The 18,331-nt window shown below is 31.9% G+C and overlaps 1 protein-coding gene across 1 annotated transcript; it reads left to right on the top strand.

Moving 5' to 3' along the window:
• The first annotated feature begins 249 nt into the window (after positions 1 to 249).
• LOC134260651 (abnormal spindle-like microcephaly-associated protein homolog) lies at positions 250 to 10,462 on the top strand. Its single transcript, XM_062743207.1, has 13 exons — positions 250 to 371; positions 624 to 677; positions 823 to 915; positions 1,339 to 1,407; positions 1,861 to 1,947; positions 2,142 to 2,174; positions 2,379 to 2,408; positions 2,933 to 3,235; positions 4,019 to 4,321; positions 6,432 to 6,734; positions 7,501 to 7,548; positions 9,174 to 9,229; positions 9,899 to 10,462. The coding sequence occupies exons 5-13, from the start codon at positions 1,942 to 1,944 to the stop codon at positions 9,900 to 9,902; spliced, it is 1,086 nt and encodes a 361-aa protein (XP_062599191.1). The 5' UTR covers positions 250 to 371; positions 624 to 677; positions 823 to 915; positions 1,339 to 1,407; positions 1,861 to 1,941; the 3' UTR covers positions 9,903 to 10,462.
• The last annotated feature ends 7,869 nt before the right edge of the window (positions 10,463 to 18,331 follow it).

Genomic DNA, 18,331 nt, shown 5'->3' with positions numbered 1-18,331 from the left:
ATTATCCGAAGGTTATCCATCCATTTCCATGAAATTTATGTTCAAGTTTGATAAAGTACTTGTCCCTGCATGGGCAAGGGAGAGCTCTGTGACAATTTATATAAGCTATAGATAGCCTAAGGCTTTATATGCAGATAAATAGGAAAATCTTTAAAAAAAAACAGAAATGTGAGGTTAACAATGGGTAATGGCTAGGAGTTTTCCTTGAAAACTGTTCCGGTACACCTCATTGTAATTACATGTACCTTCTTCAGTTACAATTTGTATAAAAAAAATAATTTCTTTTTAAATTTTTCTTTCAGCTTGTGGAAGAGAAATATGTACGAATATTTGAGAAAGTTTTAGAGGAATTCATGAAGGTTCTAGATATGGTAATATTTAATGTATTGTAATTTAATTTAATTTTAACAGCATGTGAAAACTGAGTCTGTAGAAATCAATTTATTGCAAAAAAGAGAAAACATTATTATGTAGAACATGTATACATGTACATGTATATCAAATTGATTTTGAACAGTCTTATAACATATAATAATCATATTAAATTGCCTTATACAAAATTTAACGGTTGTTGTACATGTTTTAATTAGTAGCATGCATATATAATTTATTTCCTTATTTAGCTGAAGCAAGAAACATTTGTGAGCGAGGGGACTGGCTTGCAGACTTTTACAAAGGTTTGTAAATAATGTTTTAAATATATTGGTAATACAATCATACAAATTTATGTCATTAGTCCAAACTATATTTATTGTAATCAATTACATGTAAATTTTTCATAGCATATTAAATCTGGCCTTCATTTACTGTTTTCATATATAGTCATTCTTGATGCAAGTGTTCGAAGAAGAGAAAGGAAAACTCGAAAAGGACATTGCAGAGGATATATGCTTTAAGGCAGCACACATAATACTGGTAAGTATTTATAAACAAAAGAAGAGAAAGTGTATCTAGATAATGTATGAAGTATTTTATGTAACTCTGTCATTTACTTAAAATTAAATAATTTAAGTATATTTTTGCGCTTGCCGAACTACATCCGTTAATCACATTTGTGGAAGATTTATTTTTGTAGTGCAATCTTTTTGCTGTATACTTACAGTTTTTTTTATATTTCTTGTACTGTAAATCACTTTTTATTCGCGAGAACTTTATTTTCGCGTAAATACGCGAGACGGTATGCTCGCGAAAATTTTATTCTCGCTTATAAAAGAATTCCTTTAGATTATATAGAGCAATGACCACAATTCGTGAAAATTTTGTTTCTCTAATAGAGTCAATGAATATCTCGCGAAAATAAGATGTCGCGAAAATTAAGTGATCTACAGTATCTAAAAGTATGGTACAGATCTAGAGCCATTTATGATGGATACATTTGACCCTCGTCAGGTACATATCAAAGCAGTGGTAAGTAAAAATAATTTAAGTTCTTTTTTAATTCGAATTTGAAATTATATGTTGCTGGCTTATATGCATCTAAATCTTTTTCATTAAATTTGATACAAAAATAGGATACACATAATTAATGCTTAGGCACTTTTATCCTATTTTCTCTTTCTGGACTTTTTTTTCTTAGCAATAACCAATATTTCAGAGTGTTTGATTACTATTATTGCTATCTTTCCTGTGTATTAGATATGTATCACATGGTACAAAAGAAAATAAATTAATGTTAATTAAGTTAATATTCAATCAGATATATCCATTTAGGTCATATATATGAGAACTAATTATATGTTCAAAAACCTTACTGGTCTTTTATAATTTTTCTCAATTTCTGGTAATTCAAATCCAATCAACCAAACATAATGAAGAATTAAGACACTGTGTTGAAAAAATAAATCTGTTTATCTTTTCTAGATTTTCCTCAAAAGTGTCAAAAAGAGATTTGAAGACGAACTCAAGAAACATCCAGACATATAATTGTTCATCTTTAATGAAATGATGGTAATTAGTATATATGTGTTAATCTGATTGTATTCTCATTTCCGAAAATAAAAAGTACCCATAACCTTGTTAATTTCTAATTTCTTACCTCCTTCAAAATGTGATCATGTTTCCCTTTATTTTAACAATACGTTATTTGTAATATTACTTTAATTTAATTTCATTACATTTATTTTGGTAAATGTTCTTTACAGATGGAGGAAGGAGGCATGGACAAGAAAAAAGAGGTAAATTTTATTTAAAATTTCTCCCGAAACACTGTGTATTTGAAATTGTTTAAATAATAAGTTTTTACAATATTCATTGTTAAACAAATGTTGTTCATGTTTTTTCAAATAAAACCTGAACATCATGAATTAATTGTTTTAAAGAAAAAGGTTTTACAATATGTATTTACTAGATAAATGTTTTTAATAAAATGTCTCTTACAGGCAAAAGAAAGCACTGATAAGAAAATCGAAGTAAGTTTAAACATTTAAACCTGACTTTTTAAAATGCATGAATACTTATATGTTGATGGGTTATAGTACCACCTCATCTAGAGTAATGTCTACCCAATACACAGTATTAACTCCTCAACATGTATTGGATTATATGTTTTAGATTAAAATTAAACTTTCCCTTTAGACAGACTTGAGGGTATTTTTAAAAATATGTACAGTTCTTTGTTTTTGTATTTTAATCTCACCTGAGCATTAACAATTGTTCTATTCTGAGTAAAGAGTGCTTGCTACTAGTATACATACATGTATACATCTGCCTGTCATGAGCTGTATGTAAACTTTTCAAATTATAGAACTACATGGTCAATTTCAATCAAATTTGTTCTAAAGAAAGGCCAAATATATCCCATTCTAAGTGGAAATGATTTGAACAAAAATCTTACATTGAATTTTAGCATCTCTGACTATATAGTTTGGTGATCCTAAAAAAGATATATGTTTATATATACGTTTAGATTCTGATTTTATTTATTCTTTATTAGGAAGCAGCAATTACCCTTCAATCTTTCATGCGTCAATCTATCGACCAAAAGAGGTATGGGAAAATCAAGAAGTCAGCACGGATAATACAGAGTCAATATAGAACATGTCATGCCAGGAAAGAGACCCAAAAGAAATACCATGCAATGAAAGCAGCAGCTGTAACCATGCAGGCCTGTTATAGAGGAAAGCGGGCCAGAGACACCTACCAAAGAATGAGAAAGTCTACTATACTGCTTCAGGCTGCATACAAAGGGTGGCTAGTCAGAAAGCAGCTAAAGGAACGCCGTGCCCTCATAAAACAGGTAGATGGGACAATTTATTCAAGGAAAATTTTATTTTAAAAGCAGCATTATTAAATTCTGATGATTACAAGATGTGTTCATAAAACACTGATGCTGCGGTGTGGTAGCTAATGGCAAGGGTTGAAGTGTCTTAAATGCAAGACAAACTCCAAATGTAAAGTTCAAAATGTCAAAAATATGCACCTGACTTTGTGAAGCCAAGAAAAAACTTTGAAAAGCCCTCTTAAACCTACATGGTAGGTGGGACCATTTTCTTTTTGAAAAAGAAATCATTTTAAATATAGCATGATCAAATTCTGATGATAAATAAAGAAAGCAGGCAGCTGACAAAATACAGGTAACATATATCAAATATACCCAGGGTTGTTTATTAAGACCTGGAATAGAAGAATTTCCTCACCTTGGCACCTATAGTGAAATAATTTCCTTTCTAATTGTTTTGGTATTGCCCCTTTAGTCCCTGATAGGGAAAGAATACCTTGTATTTGCTTGTTTGGAATAATCAACATTTTTACCTTTTAGATTTACTTAGAATACAGTTATATTTCCTTCCTTTATTGACTTTAAGCAGATCACTGCACGAATTTGAAATTCTTGAAATCTATATGTACAATTTGGTGACCAAATTAAGAAATATTTATATACTTGAACATGTACTTAGTTTGATGACTTGTTTGTCACTGTGGCCCATATAACCTTCTGAAAATTAATAACATGTAGAATTTTATGTAACGCATTGAATATTTTTATTTTAGACTTTGATCAATCTATTTTTTATTTTAGGAAGCAGCAATTACCATTCAATCTTTTTTGCGTCAATGTATCGACCAAAAAAGGTATGTGAAAATCAAGAAGTCAGCGCGGATAATACAGAGCCGATATAGAGCATGTCGTGCCAGGAAGGAGACCCAAAAGAAATACCATGCAATGAAATCAGCAGCTGTGACCATGCAGGCCTGTTATAGAGGAAAGCGGGCCAGAGACACCTACCAAAAAATCAGAAAGTCTACTATACTGCTTCAGGCTAAATGCAAAGGGTGGCTAGTCAGAAAGCACTTAAAAGAACGCCGTGCCCTCATAAAAGAGGTATATGAAACAATTAATTCATGGAAAATTTTATTATTTTAGAAACAGCATTTAAATACTGATGATAACAAGATATGTTTCTGAAACTCTGATGCTGCAGTATGGTAGCTAATGACAAGGGTTGTAGTCTCTTAGATGCACATCATTATATCCAAAGGTAAAGGTCAAAATGTCAAAAATATGCATCACTTTGTGAAGACAAGAAACAACTTTGCAGTGCCATCATAAAACTGCTAGATGGGACCGTTTTTTTTATGGAAAAAAGATGTGCATGTTTGTGAACTAATGATGTCCCCCATGTGGCAACATGGCAAAAATTAAACGTAAATGCAAATTTAATATATTAATTTGTACCCAAAGTAGGGTATTCTTACTAGAAATACAACTGACCTTTGAAAGTCGGCCAAGGTTTAAGTTTTTTTCATCATTTCGGAAATCTCTAAGGTAAAGGTCAAAAGGTCAAGGTAATTGGTATCCAATTAAAGATCTTCTTGCAAGGATATGAAAAGTATGAAAGCACTAGCCCTAACCATTTTAAAGTTAGATAAGATAAGACAAGATCAGATAATATTTATTTAAAGTCGGGTACATCAAACAAAGAACATTGGCTCAGAAGAACTATTTTCCGACTACAATGTTATGTTCAAGGTTTGTTTTTAAAAGTAGATCAAATTCCAAAGTCAAAGGGTCAAAGTTCCTGGTATCCAATGAAGGGTCTTCTCACAAGGATTACATAATTATGTGAAGTATGAAAGCAATAGCTCTTAGCCTTCAAAGTTAAGTCCAAGGTTAAAGTTTTTTTCATAAGTACGGAAATCTCCAAGATCAGGGTCAAAATGTCTAGGTTGTTGGTATTCAATGAAATGTCTTTCCACGAAAAAAAACATATATGAAGTATAAAAGTCCTGGTATCTACTGTTCAAAAGACATGGCCAAAGTAAAAGTTTCGAATTTTTGTGTAAAAGTGGGTCAAACTCCAAGGCCAAATTTGTTGGTACCCAAAGAAAGGCCTTGTCACAAGGAATACACATGTCAAATATGAAAGTCTAAGCTCGACTAAATCAAAAGCTATGGGCAAGGTTAAAGTTTTTGCGAACAAACAGACAGACAGACACGACAAAAATTATATGACCCACCCACCCCCGAAACTTAGTTTACAGGGGAATCAAAATCATTTTAAAAATAGCATGATCAAATTCTGATGATAAAAAAGAAAACAAACAGCTGCCAAAATACAGGTAACAAATATCAATTTTACCCAGGGCTGTCCCTAAGACCTTAGGTCTGGAGAATTTTCCCACCTTACATGTAGCAACTATGGTGAAATAATTTCCTTTCTAATAGCCCCTCAAGTCCCCAATAGGGGAAGAATACTGTAAACGTATTACAATTGGCTGAGTATTCTTTTAAGCAGCTTTGGCGGAACGCCGCAACCGCTTAATCAAATACAAAGCTACACGTTTTGCTTATATATACATAAATAAGAATTGCAAGAAATGCGCTAAATCAAATCTAGGCTAACTTATTTAAAAACTAATTTCCACCAAATATTGTACACACTAAATAAAATATATTTACAGTATATGCATGTTTGGAATAATCAACATTTTTACCTTTTAGATTTCCTGAAAACAATTATAATTCCTTCCTTTATTACTTTGATTTAAGGTTCATAAACCCTCTCTGCTCACTCATATGAAATTTTTCTTAAACTTTTATGATTTTCCAAAAGAAATGTATATGCTGAATAATATACAAACAATTATAGCATGGCTTGCTGGGTAAAATTTGACAAAAAAGGCACTTAAACTTGACAAATTTATAAATGAATAATAGACATTTGTGTCATTAAGAGTTATCTCTCATCAGAATATCAGTGTACCTAACAGCAGTTTACTGAATCATGAATTTCAAATTCTTGAAATCTTTAACTACACTTTGGTGTCCAAAATAAAAAGAAACCAATATATACATGTATGTAATTTGATGGCTGATAATGTTTGTCACTGTGGCCTATATAACTCCTGAAAATTATAATTACTTGTAGTAATTCACAGCATTGAATACAGTGTACTTAATTTTAGATTTTTATCAATCTATTTTTTAATAGGAAGCAGCAATTACCGTTCAATCTTTCATGCGCCAATGTATCGACCAAAAGAGGTATGGGAAAATCAAGAAGTCAGCGCGGCTAATACAGAGCCGATATAGAGCATGTCATGCCAGGAAAGAGACCCAAAAGAAATACCTTGATATGAAAGCAGCAGCTGTAACCATGCAGGCCTGTTATAGAGGAAAGCGGGCCAGAGACACCTACCAAAAAATCAGAAAGTCTACTATACTGCTTCAGGCTGAATGCAAAGGGTGGCTAGTCAGAAAGCACTTAAAAGAACGCCGTGCCCTCATAAAACAGGTAGATTGGACAAACTATTTATGGAAAATTTTATTTAAAAAAAAGGCAGCCAAAAACAGATAACAAATATCAAATATATCCAAAAGACCAAAGGTGTTGAGAATTTACCCATATATAATTCCCTGGCTATTCTGGTATCCCCCTCAAACCCTTGTAAGGGGAGGAACTCCAAACCCCTTTCTTTTTTAATGTCCCCTGCAATTTCAATTGCTAGGAACAAGTTGTATACCAATTGTTATTTTATTATATAAGTAATACATGTACCTGTAGATATTAAAGCTTGGATGGCGGTACCTTATGTAGATGTAATAAAGTCCCTTTCCATTCAGTGTGTCACAGTAACATTATGTTCCTCCTAAAAGCAGACTTATTAGTACAAAAATGAAAGACACATTCACTGAGAAAATGGCAAGGTCAAAATGAAAGTCCTTCCACATTTATGTAAGGCAAAACCAATGGTATTTATTTTCTTAACCTTAGTATGTACTTCATTTTTTACTTGGTGAATGATAGTTTACAGATTTTGAGTTACCTGCATGATCAAAAGTCACTATCAAGTGTGAAAAAAAATTACCCCCCCCCTCTTGCAAGAGAAATTATTTTAGGGCATAGAGAAATTACTTTGTCATTCTGTCCTAGAAGCTAGATCTCTTCTTTCCAAAAATCACTGGGAAGTCCTACAAAAATTGCACAAAATGCAAATGAAAGACCTATGGGTATGGATTATTTTTTTTTTGTAAATCTTATTTCATTTCTTAACTTTCAGGAGAAAGAGATGATTGACACAAAGATGGGAAAACCAAAGAAACTGGGTGTATGTTTTATATTATTAATTTCTTTTAAGGACAGATGATACAAACAAAAAATGGATGCCTGGATTGGTATACATTTTTTGGCCTAATTTCATTGGAAATGATGCAAATAATAAACTTTTAATTATGAAATTGTAAACCTTTTGTGATGCTCAAAAGTCTGCCCATCTGAAACTATCCTTATTATTCTATACAAATAGTTTTCACTTGAAATTCCATTTTTGTGAAAATTTGATAAAAATTAACAACTGTGCAGTGAAAGTTATTAAGGTCTTCCGTTTCCAACGGAAGACCTTCTACTGATTCTGTTGGTAAAGATTATTATTCTTTTTTTTTTTCTTCTACTTCCTAGACGCAAACTTTAAGGCCTCATATCTCACTCATTTCTCAACGGATTTCGCTCAGATTTTCAGAGGTTATAGACGTTTATAAACTCTATCAGAATTATGACTAAAATTTCAAAAAGTCACTTCCGGTTTTGAGTTATTCCAATTTAAACGAAAAATCATTGGCTTTCGTTTCCAGATAAAGGCTCAGACACTCTAATTAGAACACCTAAAAGAGCGAAAATTTACAGATATTTTCCTTTTTATCTTGAAAACTAAAAATATTTTGTTAAAACATGTTGAATAAAAGTTGTGCATAATTACAAGCGCTTTCATTTGATATCATTAAAAAAGGGGCTGGCCCCTAAAATTAGGGATCTAGGGCCCTTGAAAGTTTTTGTTTAATATCTCAAAAAGTATTGAGAATTTATAATACGTCAAAGAAGCAAAGTTGTTCAAAATGTCAAGCTTTATCTAATGAGGTTGTCAAAATACGTCCAGGGACGTCACTTCCGGTCAAACCGGAAGTAGTCAAAATTTGCATATTTTTGTTGTTCTTGACAGGTTTTTGGATATCATATGTCACTGGAAGCTTAAATATTACTTTTCCGTCCGTTGACGGTACTTCCGGTCAAACCGGAAGTTGCCAAAAATGGCTTTATTTTGCAAAAATGAACATAGATTTGGAGGATTAAATCATTTTTCGACTTCATTACTCTTTTTTTTCAAATAAAAGTTACTTCCGGTCAAACAGGACGGAAGACCTATTCGTTGCTTTGCAACGAGCTCGGCTCTAGTTCATTTTACTCATTCAAACATGACCCAGTTTGTTATTTTCACATTTTTTGACAAAAGTTTGTTTGTATCATCTGTCCTTAATTGGAAGTTGTTAATTGAATTTGTTCATAAGCATGCAAGTTCTTCTTTACAATTTAAAAATGAAGCAGACAGTAATTATTAATTTTAAATATCTGTCTCACACAAAATGCTTTCATCGTTAATCAAAAAGGCCAATCATGTTTTCTTCATCACTCAAATAGGAACACTAAGAACTCAATCTACAAATATATAGAATTTTGTTTTATCAGTATGTTGTCTGAATGTTAAAGGTACATAACTTTTTAAAATTCTCCAAAGAAGTAGAAAGTTGATTAGTAAATTTTTTTTTAAAATAGCTATCTAATTTAACTATGATATAACCAATAAAACCATATTTAGAGTATCTCTAGCATCTGTACATTGTTTTTCAGTAAACTAATTGGACCTGTCAATATGATTTAATTATGAGTTTTGCATTTCAGAAAATGAAAAGATTCCGAAAATGGTTACGAAGAACCTTCTCCTGCTCAAGTTCAATGTAAGTGACTTCATTACATTTCATTTATTGCAATTCATTCATTGTGAGATTTTTTTCCACTGCAGTGTAATCACAATTCCTTTTCTTCAGTCTTCGTTTATCTAAATATGGAAAGTTGGTGATCATAAACAAGTGAAAATTAATCTAAAAATATTAATATGATTTTAAAACAGAAAAATGAGTGTTCTTGAAAATATATATTAATCCAAATATTGCATGGAAATTAAAGCAAGACAGTGTGTCAGGCTTGTGTACAATAAGTCATTTTCTAGTTCAATATTGGACTTTAACATGTTTAAATCAATGTTAACTGTTTTAGTAATTTAACACCTTAAATCTATAAACCCTGCTCAATTTAAGTTATATACTGCCTTATGCAAAATTGCTAAGCTTGATATATGTTATCAATTTCAAACAGAGATAACAACTAATATTGAGATTAATTGAAGAAATTTGGAAATACACATCAAATCAAATTAATAGATAAATGTGACATGAACTCCTCTTGTTTTGCAAGAAGAGGGGATATGTTCATAAAGAATAATGTTCGGTTTAATAGATTAAGAGTCCTCTTTCCAACCCTCAATCTCAGAATTTCCTTTTCCTTTGTTCTCTTCTTTCTTATGTATGGCATGTTAAATATGTCATTTTTTTATTTTTCCTTTTCAGATAAGAAGTGGATTGTCTTTCAAGAACTAATTTCAAAACATTAATTATCTTTCTGTAAAATAAATTTAAATATTACTGGATAACTTCTCTTCATCAAGGAATATTTGGGGCCCAGGAGGGGACACCCGAGCTATTTTTACAGGTTTGTTTGGCTGATAATTAACTTTTTTTCATTTGATTCTTTGTTCTAAATTTATATAATGTGGGCCTCATATACAAGAGGCTTGCATTGCAAAACTGACTTATTCTAAATTTTATTTTTGGCTTTTCTTTCTGGTAACAAAGCGAGGGAGACAGATCGCTTGCTGAGTTACCAGAGCAAAATTACTTCAATGATTTAGAAACTTTAGGTCTTTCAGGGAAACCCATTTTAACCAGGGTTTCCCTATCTTTTAAAAAGCATAAAATTGTAAGTACATCCATTTAGAGATGTTGAAAGCTCCGTTGTCCTCTCCTGTCTAAAGTCTGCTTATAATTTTAATTACCTATAGTTAATTATCTTAATTTTATTTAAATCTGTCCATCAAATTCATGTGCTAAGAGTTTCAATATTTTGTACATTTTTGAAAAATAAACCTATATTTGCACACTTATTATTGACTTATAGTTGTTAAGGTCAATTGAACCACTCCGTGCTGAAATCGGACGCAATATTGTTGTGTACAAGGGTATACAAGAAATCTCATATAGACCCAGTTTATAAAGTGAAAGCCCCTTGTATGGTAGCATTTGATGAAGGTCACAGCTTTTCAGATACAAGTCAAACTCTTAGGTCAAGAGATCAATAATGTTGTTAGCTGAATATAGGACTTGTGTCAATAGTTATACATGTGAAATATTAAAGCAACAAACTTTCAAAAGTTATAGTCAAGACTAATCTTTTTTAAAATGTGGTTCAAACTCATGGGTCAAGGTCAAATTGACATTTCACGCATTCTCAATTTATAGTCACAAATCGATCTTGGGAAAAGTCAAAAAAATTAGTGAACTGAAATTAACACTTTTATACGTCATTTGAAACATGAAAATGTATAGTTATTAAAAATCGCAATTTCATTTACATACTTCATGCATTGTTTTGTTGGCCTCCTTCGAAATAAAAGCGGTTGGAGGGCTAATTTTACACGAAGATATTTACGTGATGTTGAAAAGCCATATTTGGAAACGAAAGACTTTTTTTTAAAATACAAAATTAATATAATACACATCAAATTTTGTTAACTATAAACATTTATGAAACGTTTAAGCACATTTGTAAAAGGGGTGTACAATCTTTGATTCAATTATTAGTAAAAATAAAACGGACATAATTTTCATTTAAATGAAATTATTTTCTTTTTATTTTAACAAGTTTTAGCACATTCGATGATAAGCTTAATAATGATAATATTCCCTAAAATGCTACATTAATTGATTCTTTATTAATCTGCTCAGAGAAACGCCCATTATTTAGAATATAAAAAGGTTAAATATTTCGCCATTACCTGATTACGAAGTGTTTGTTAAATATCACGTAAATATCGCACATAGATATCATACAAAAATAAAAGTATATTCGGGGGAAAAATGATTATATTATTTCAAATTATTGAATTTTATGAATTTTCTAATCTGTGTTCTTACAAAGGGTTGAATTGAAAATTCAAGTTATAAATGATTTATCTATAGAGGACTCATGTAATTCATAACATCCCCCCCTTCCACCATTTAATCTGTTGAATATTTCAAATGCAGTCATTCACATAGCATCGTTTTTGAAAGTGTATGTGTGTGTGTGTGTGGGGGGGGGGGGTAGCCAGAGAATTTTTTTACTTACCTGGAAAGTTGACAAGGCAAAAAAAAGGGGGGGGGGGGTGAGAAAACTTGCTCAAAGTCGAAAATCCTAGAGGGGGGAGCCGAACTTTTTTCAATGCCAACTACATTCAGTACCAATTATTACAATATATTTTCCGTACATCACTATTAGTGGGGGTGGGGGCAACCAGCCTTTCACTGAACATTCACTGAAGTTGAAGTAAGGCTGGAGAAAAAAAGGGGGGGCAGGGTGGGACTGCCCCCCCCCCTTGTTGCTACATACCAGAAATGCTTAATTGTTTGTGAAAACTTTATCGTTAAATCTCAAAAATAAAACAAAGATCGCCCACCACCCTTAAAAAGTTTGTCAATAATTACAGTTGCACATCACATGTGCTCTATAGAACAATATACATTCTACGTTCATATAACGTAAATTGAATTTTCAGTACCATTAAAGCATAGACGCATACCTCCTAAGTCATATGTCTATGCAACAATGCAAATGAGAAAAATTAGGTGCAAATTTTATACATGTTAATAAATGTATTTCTTGCAAAGCAACAAAAATGGAAATGGATTCAATTTCAACCAGTATCTTGACACACCCGATTTTTTACCCGATGTAGAACACCCCCCCCCCCCCCCCCCCCACTGCATGCAACGCAGCGCCTATTTTCTGGAATTATATTTCCTACAAAAATGATTTTTTTTTTCTTCAAAATATTTAGCTTGGTATACAATTCAAGTAGTATATAACCATTTTTTAAAGTTGACGATCACTATCAGTTCAAACAAACAGCAAAATACAGACTTGAAGAAAGTTTTGTTTCAGATTTACGTTCCGAATGATAACGTACATTACACTTGAAACTATGCAATATTAACCAATTGCTCAAAATGGAAAGATTCAATCATTAAACCACGATTCTACTTGTGAATAATATTATGTCAATTCAATTTTCAAATCACACGGATGCACAAGATATTGAGTAAAAATGTTCACCTTTGCATGTGCACTTCCACTTGCATTTCTGCACTCTTGTTACAGAAAAAATGACATTTTAAGAAACAGTGTATATTTCTTCATGTTCTTAGTATTTACATCATAAAGATTCACTCGCAAATCTGTTCAAACAGCTTTAGAAATTAATACTTATTTACTTTAAAACATGGTAACGTAAATATCGGTAACGTAAATATCGGTAACGTAAATATCTTTCTGAGATTTATCGTAACTTTTAATGCCATTGTTCAATTATTCCACTGTTACATGTAATTAAAGGCATATTCTAGTACTTGAGTGTAAGGCAATTTGGCCCATAGGGGACAGTGTAGTTCTCTTACTTAATTTGTGAATAAATACTAACACGTAAATATCGTTGAATTTTTTAACCATTGGACTTTTAAGAAAAGGGGGGCTATTGTTCATAAACACAGATAAACAGTGTCTTTTTTACCTTTCCATGCAATAGAAAGAGTGCTCATGATGTTTAAAAGTTACAACTTAGTCCTATTGAGTTAGTTCATCATTCCTTCCAGTCCTTTTGAATTTCCAAATAGAAAAGTAATAATTTTGCGGTGACATCAAAATTTGATAAATATATTAACATTTTCAAAAATCTGTGACACGCATATGTGTGAAGGGTGTGATATTCAGAAAATATAACTCAAATGTAGGAGAATCTTACTAAGAAAAAGATATGTTAATGATTTAAAAATTCTTTTTGGTTTAAAATAAAAACTACACGATGATCGGCGACAGTAACGTAAATATCGATTTCTGCTATAAAATGTGATTTTCTCCTAAGACAATCATTCAAGCTACAACAAACAATTGTTGTATCTTAATCAACAACCAACAAAGGTTCGTAAGACTGGCAGAAAATAAAATTTATTTGAAATATTATATTACTTAAAACGCGGTACATTATTTAAAGCGAATTGAGACTATAAATTGAGAATGCGTGATTTACAAGTAAAAAATTAATGCCCTAAAACCACCTGTTGAAAATTAATACACATGTGAAATAAGAAAATCATACAGACAAATGGTCAGGGAAAAACTAATATAACCCAAAATCTTTAATTAAGGTCAAGATCTAGTAAATGAAAGGTGCCTACAGATTTATCAAATTTAAGAAATAAATTCCCTTATTGATGCTTTACAACTTAAGCTTGGTCAAATTAGGTGTTTCGGGGCATAATTTGTAGGTAAACAAGATGAAAAACTTTATTTTAAACTGTCATTTTTAATGAAAAATTAAGAAAACCAGTCATGAATATGGGAGTTTTTTTCATGTTCGACAAAAGAAAAGTATCCAGATTGCCTACAGTCTCTCAGAAAACGGTATTTAGTATGTTCATGGCCTCTTCTGTAAATCAATATCAAATATAATATAGGTAATATCCGGTTTACTTTTCATATGATTTCAAATTGAATGTCATGATAATACTATATTTACTAAAAAATTCTGCTAAAGCCGTAAAGTACAGGAAAAAGAAAGTTGAAATTGATTATGACGTCATAATGGATTTAACACCAAAAAATTAGTCTAAAGTTATTTACTAGATCTTGACCTTAACGTAGCATAAAAAACATTGGTATGAAAAATTATCTTTTATTAAAAGTACAAAGAGATGACATACAGTCATTAAAGCAATACATTAATTGAAACAAATTCTCAGTTGTATCAAAATATAAAATTCTATCGCGTGTTCTAAAACATAACAAGTGCCCCCTACAGTTGCACAAGACTAGTGACTGACAACAGTTTTAGTGCATTAATAAACATGAGTTATAATTAACGATATAATTAAACACATTCTTTAATAATAAAAATGTTAACAAAAATATATGTGTAGATAAATATACATGCTTAGTATTTAATATATAATTTTCACCATATCAATGGAACAGAAAAAATAATACAGAACCATGATGCTTTAGCAATCATATACTTCTGTAAAACAAGAGGCCCAGGGGCCACACCGCTCACCTGAGCACATCGGGCTTGAATTTACCCCCCCCCTTTTCCAGGCGTTCATCATTTGAACAAACTAGAATCTACACTACCTGAGGATGATTCCATATAAATACCCCTGGTATCACTAATCATAGCTTTGAAGTACTTGAAAAGAAGATTTTAAAAGGTTTCCCTATATATCCCTATGTAAAACTTGGGTCGGCCATTTTGGCCCCACCCTATCCCCAGGGCCGGGGGTCATGACTTGAAAAAACTTGAGTCTACACTACCTGAGGATGGCTTCCCTATCAGTTTCATCTTTCCTGGCCCAGTGGTAATTGAGAAGGATTTTTAAAGATATTTCCTATATATTCCTATGTAAAACTTGGGTCGGCCATTTTGGCCCCATCCTTGCCCCGGGGGTCATGATTTGAACAAACTTGAATCTACACTACCCAAGGATGATTCCACATGAGTTTCATTTTTCCTGGCCCAGTGGTCCTGGAGAAGAAGATTTTTAAAGATTTTTCCTATATATTCCTATGTAAGTGGTTCTGGAGAAGAAGATTTTTAAAGATTTTTCCTATATATTCCTATGTAAAACTTGGGTCGACCATTTTGGCCCCACCCTTGCCCCTGGGGTCATGATTTGAACTAACTTGAATCTACACTACCTGAGGATGATTCCACATGAGTTTCATCTTTCCTGGCCCAGTGGTTCTGGAGAAGAAGATTTTTAAAGATTTTTCTTATATATTCTTATGAAAAACTTAGGTCGGCCATTTTGGCCCCATCCTTGTCCCAGGGGTCATGATTTGAATAAATATGAGTCTACACTACCTGAGGATGATTCCACATGAGTTTCACCTTTCCCGTCCAAGTGGTTCTTGAGAAGAAGATTTTTAAAGATTTTTCTTATATATTCCTATATAAAACTAGGGTCGGCCATTTTGGCCCCATCCTTGCCTCGGGGGTCATGATTTGAACAAAATTGAATCTACACTACCTGAGGATGATTCCACATGAGTTTCATCTTTCCTGGCCCAGTGGTTCTGGAGAAGAAGATTTTTTAAAAATGCCATTATTTTTTAACAAATTCATGATTATCTCCCCTTGGAAAAGGGCGTGGCCCTTTATTTGAACAAACTTGAATTTTCTTTACCCAAGGGTACTTAAGTTTGGTTGAAATTGGCCCAGTGGTTCTTGAGAAGAAGATGAAAATGTGAAAAGTTTACAACAACGACAACGACTACGACGACGACGACAACGACAACAACGACGGACAACGGACAAATTTTGATCAGAAAAGCTCACTTGAGCCTTCGGCTCAGGTGAGCTAATAATATGGAATATGACAATAAGTGAGAAATAGAAATTTTGATTGCAAAATACTCAACATATTCTTCCTTTCAGCAAAATATACATACTAACACCTTAGGTGCCGATTTGGTGTTCTTATTCATGTACTGGGTACATTAATCATTAAAATATAAATTTTTACAATACTTGTAACCACCATTAGCACTTATTCCTGATTGCCCAAATCTAACACATGATCTACATGTATATTGGTCTAATTTTTGAATATCTTGAAAGGACTAAAACAATAAATGCATCAAGACAATATGACTAACAAATTTTTGTGCAAAAGTTCAATGCATTTCAATGAATACTGTAGAAGTACTTTTTTCCGTGTGGTATTAATTTACGCTATGTACACGGTTACAATTTTTCTGCAGAAATTTGTCCAAGCGTACTTAATATAAATGTAATGCATTTAGTGACAGTCTAAGAAATTTGCATAATTTTCTACCCGCGGATTAAACAGAAATTGAAATTCTGCCGAATTATGACCCCCTTGAAAAAAGTACGTGTACAGTATTTAAATGTTAGTGATGTCATTTCCCTACTCAAAAAAGTAAATAAAAATACCAAAGATTTTCATACATTATGAGAGAAAAATATGTTTTTTCTAGGGATGGCAATCGATTGCAGAATTGCTAATCGGTTAACCGCAAAACGTTTCAACTGATTAACCGGTTAGTCGTATCAAGATATACATTTTGACATTTTCTTTTCATACACACAAGAAGGCTAAAAAGACATTACTTAGAAGTTACATTCTGTTTATTATTTTGATAGGAGAATTTTATGTACATAAGAGTATATTTTATTTTGATTTTAATAGACGAGAAAAAATTAAGAAAAACCATGAATCTCGTTGAGAAATCAGGCAAGGGTAATTTTCCAACGCAGATAATTTTGTATTGTCACCATAATCAGAACTATGTCTGAACTCTAACTTTGTTCAAAATTTACAATGTTTATTATAATAATAGAATTTAATAGATAACGGCAAAATATAGACATACTTTAATTAAAAGTGCCTAGCGGTGATGTTTTTAATATCATTAAAAAAAACACAGGACTATATGGGTTACGGCATAATGTTTTAAATACAGTACTATAGTAATTAACACTAAGAATTGACCAATTACCCCGCGATCTCAATCTGGAGAGCTATAATTACCTCCAAATACTCTTAATTATAAAATGTGTAAAAACACGAAATAAACATCCATGCATCGCTTTCCTTTCTAAAAAAAATTGAATTCTAAGGAAACTGCGCTCAAATTTACATATTTTTTATTTTTTCCGACTAACCGATTACGGATTTTCTAACCGATTAGCATCGTTCTGACCGATTAATCGATTAACCGGTTACAAATTGCCATCCCTAGTTTTTTCATTGGTCCCACATGAAATTGAAATGACTAATATTATATTCTGTAAGCTCTCTTATAAATCTGTGAAATGATTACAATTCAAAAATCATTTTCCTTGGAATGACGCCTATCTTTATGATTTTCAAGAGGTTAGAGTTAGAGTAAAGAACAAGTAAATCAAGCCTATTTCCTAGCAAAGATATTAACAAGGAATGAAAAGCTAAGTGTTGCATATATTTGTGTTGGACAAAAATCACATAGGCATACAGCCACACACAAATGACTGAATAACCCAGAACACAAAATAAATAAAACTGAGGAAAAGAAATTGACTGCCAACCATGTTCATGTTAATAGCACCTTTTTAACAGAAATAAGCACTTGGATCCTCCTATAAACTGATTTGCTCTCTTCTATCAGCACAACAGCACACAAATTTTAAACAGTGATATTATTTTAAGTATACATTACACTGTCCCAACTTAAGATTCTACATGCATTATACACCAAAGAGAGAATGATTTCTAATAAAATTTCTATCACTGTTTCACTTCCTTCCTCCTCAATTATGCATATACCTTTTTATAAGATGAAAATGATTGTGTACAAAAAATATAATAATTGCTGAGGTGTATAAATATATAAAATAACAGAATGTTATTATGCAGAGAACAGATTTCTACAGAAGCTACTGCTCAGAACATTTTCCAGCAAAAAAAAAAGATTTAACAATTATATGGAAGACTGATACTTCCTGTATTTTGCTCCATAAAAACACTTGTCATATATTATTTTTGTACTGCTTCACTTTGTAATGTGCCATAAAGTAGAAGAAGAACTAGTACATTGCATATCCTTTTTTTTTCTTGCAGATTTTTTAAGAGCTAACAGTACCTGTTGTATCTGAAATTGTGTTTACTACAAATCATAGAGACTTTTCTGCAGTA

The sequence above is a fragment of the Saccostrea cucullata genome, unplaced genomic scaffold, assembly GCF_032062105.1.
Source record: "Saccostrea cucullata isolate Sc308-1 unplaced genomic scaffold, CSIRO_AGI_Scuc_v1 ctg2674, whole genome shotgun sequence".
Classification (NCBI taxonomy): Eukaryota; Metazoa; Mollusca; class Bivalvia; order Ostreida; family Ostreidae; genus Saccostrea; species Saccostrea cuccullata.
This window is presented reverse-complemented; position numbering and strand designations above follow the sequence as displayed.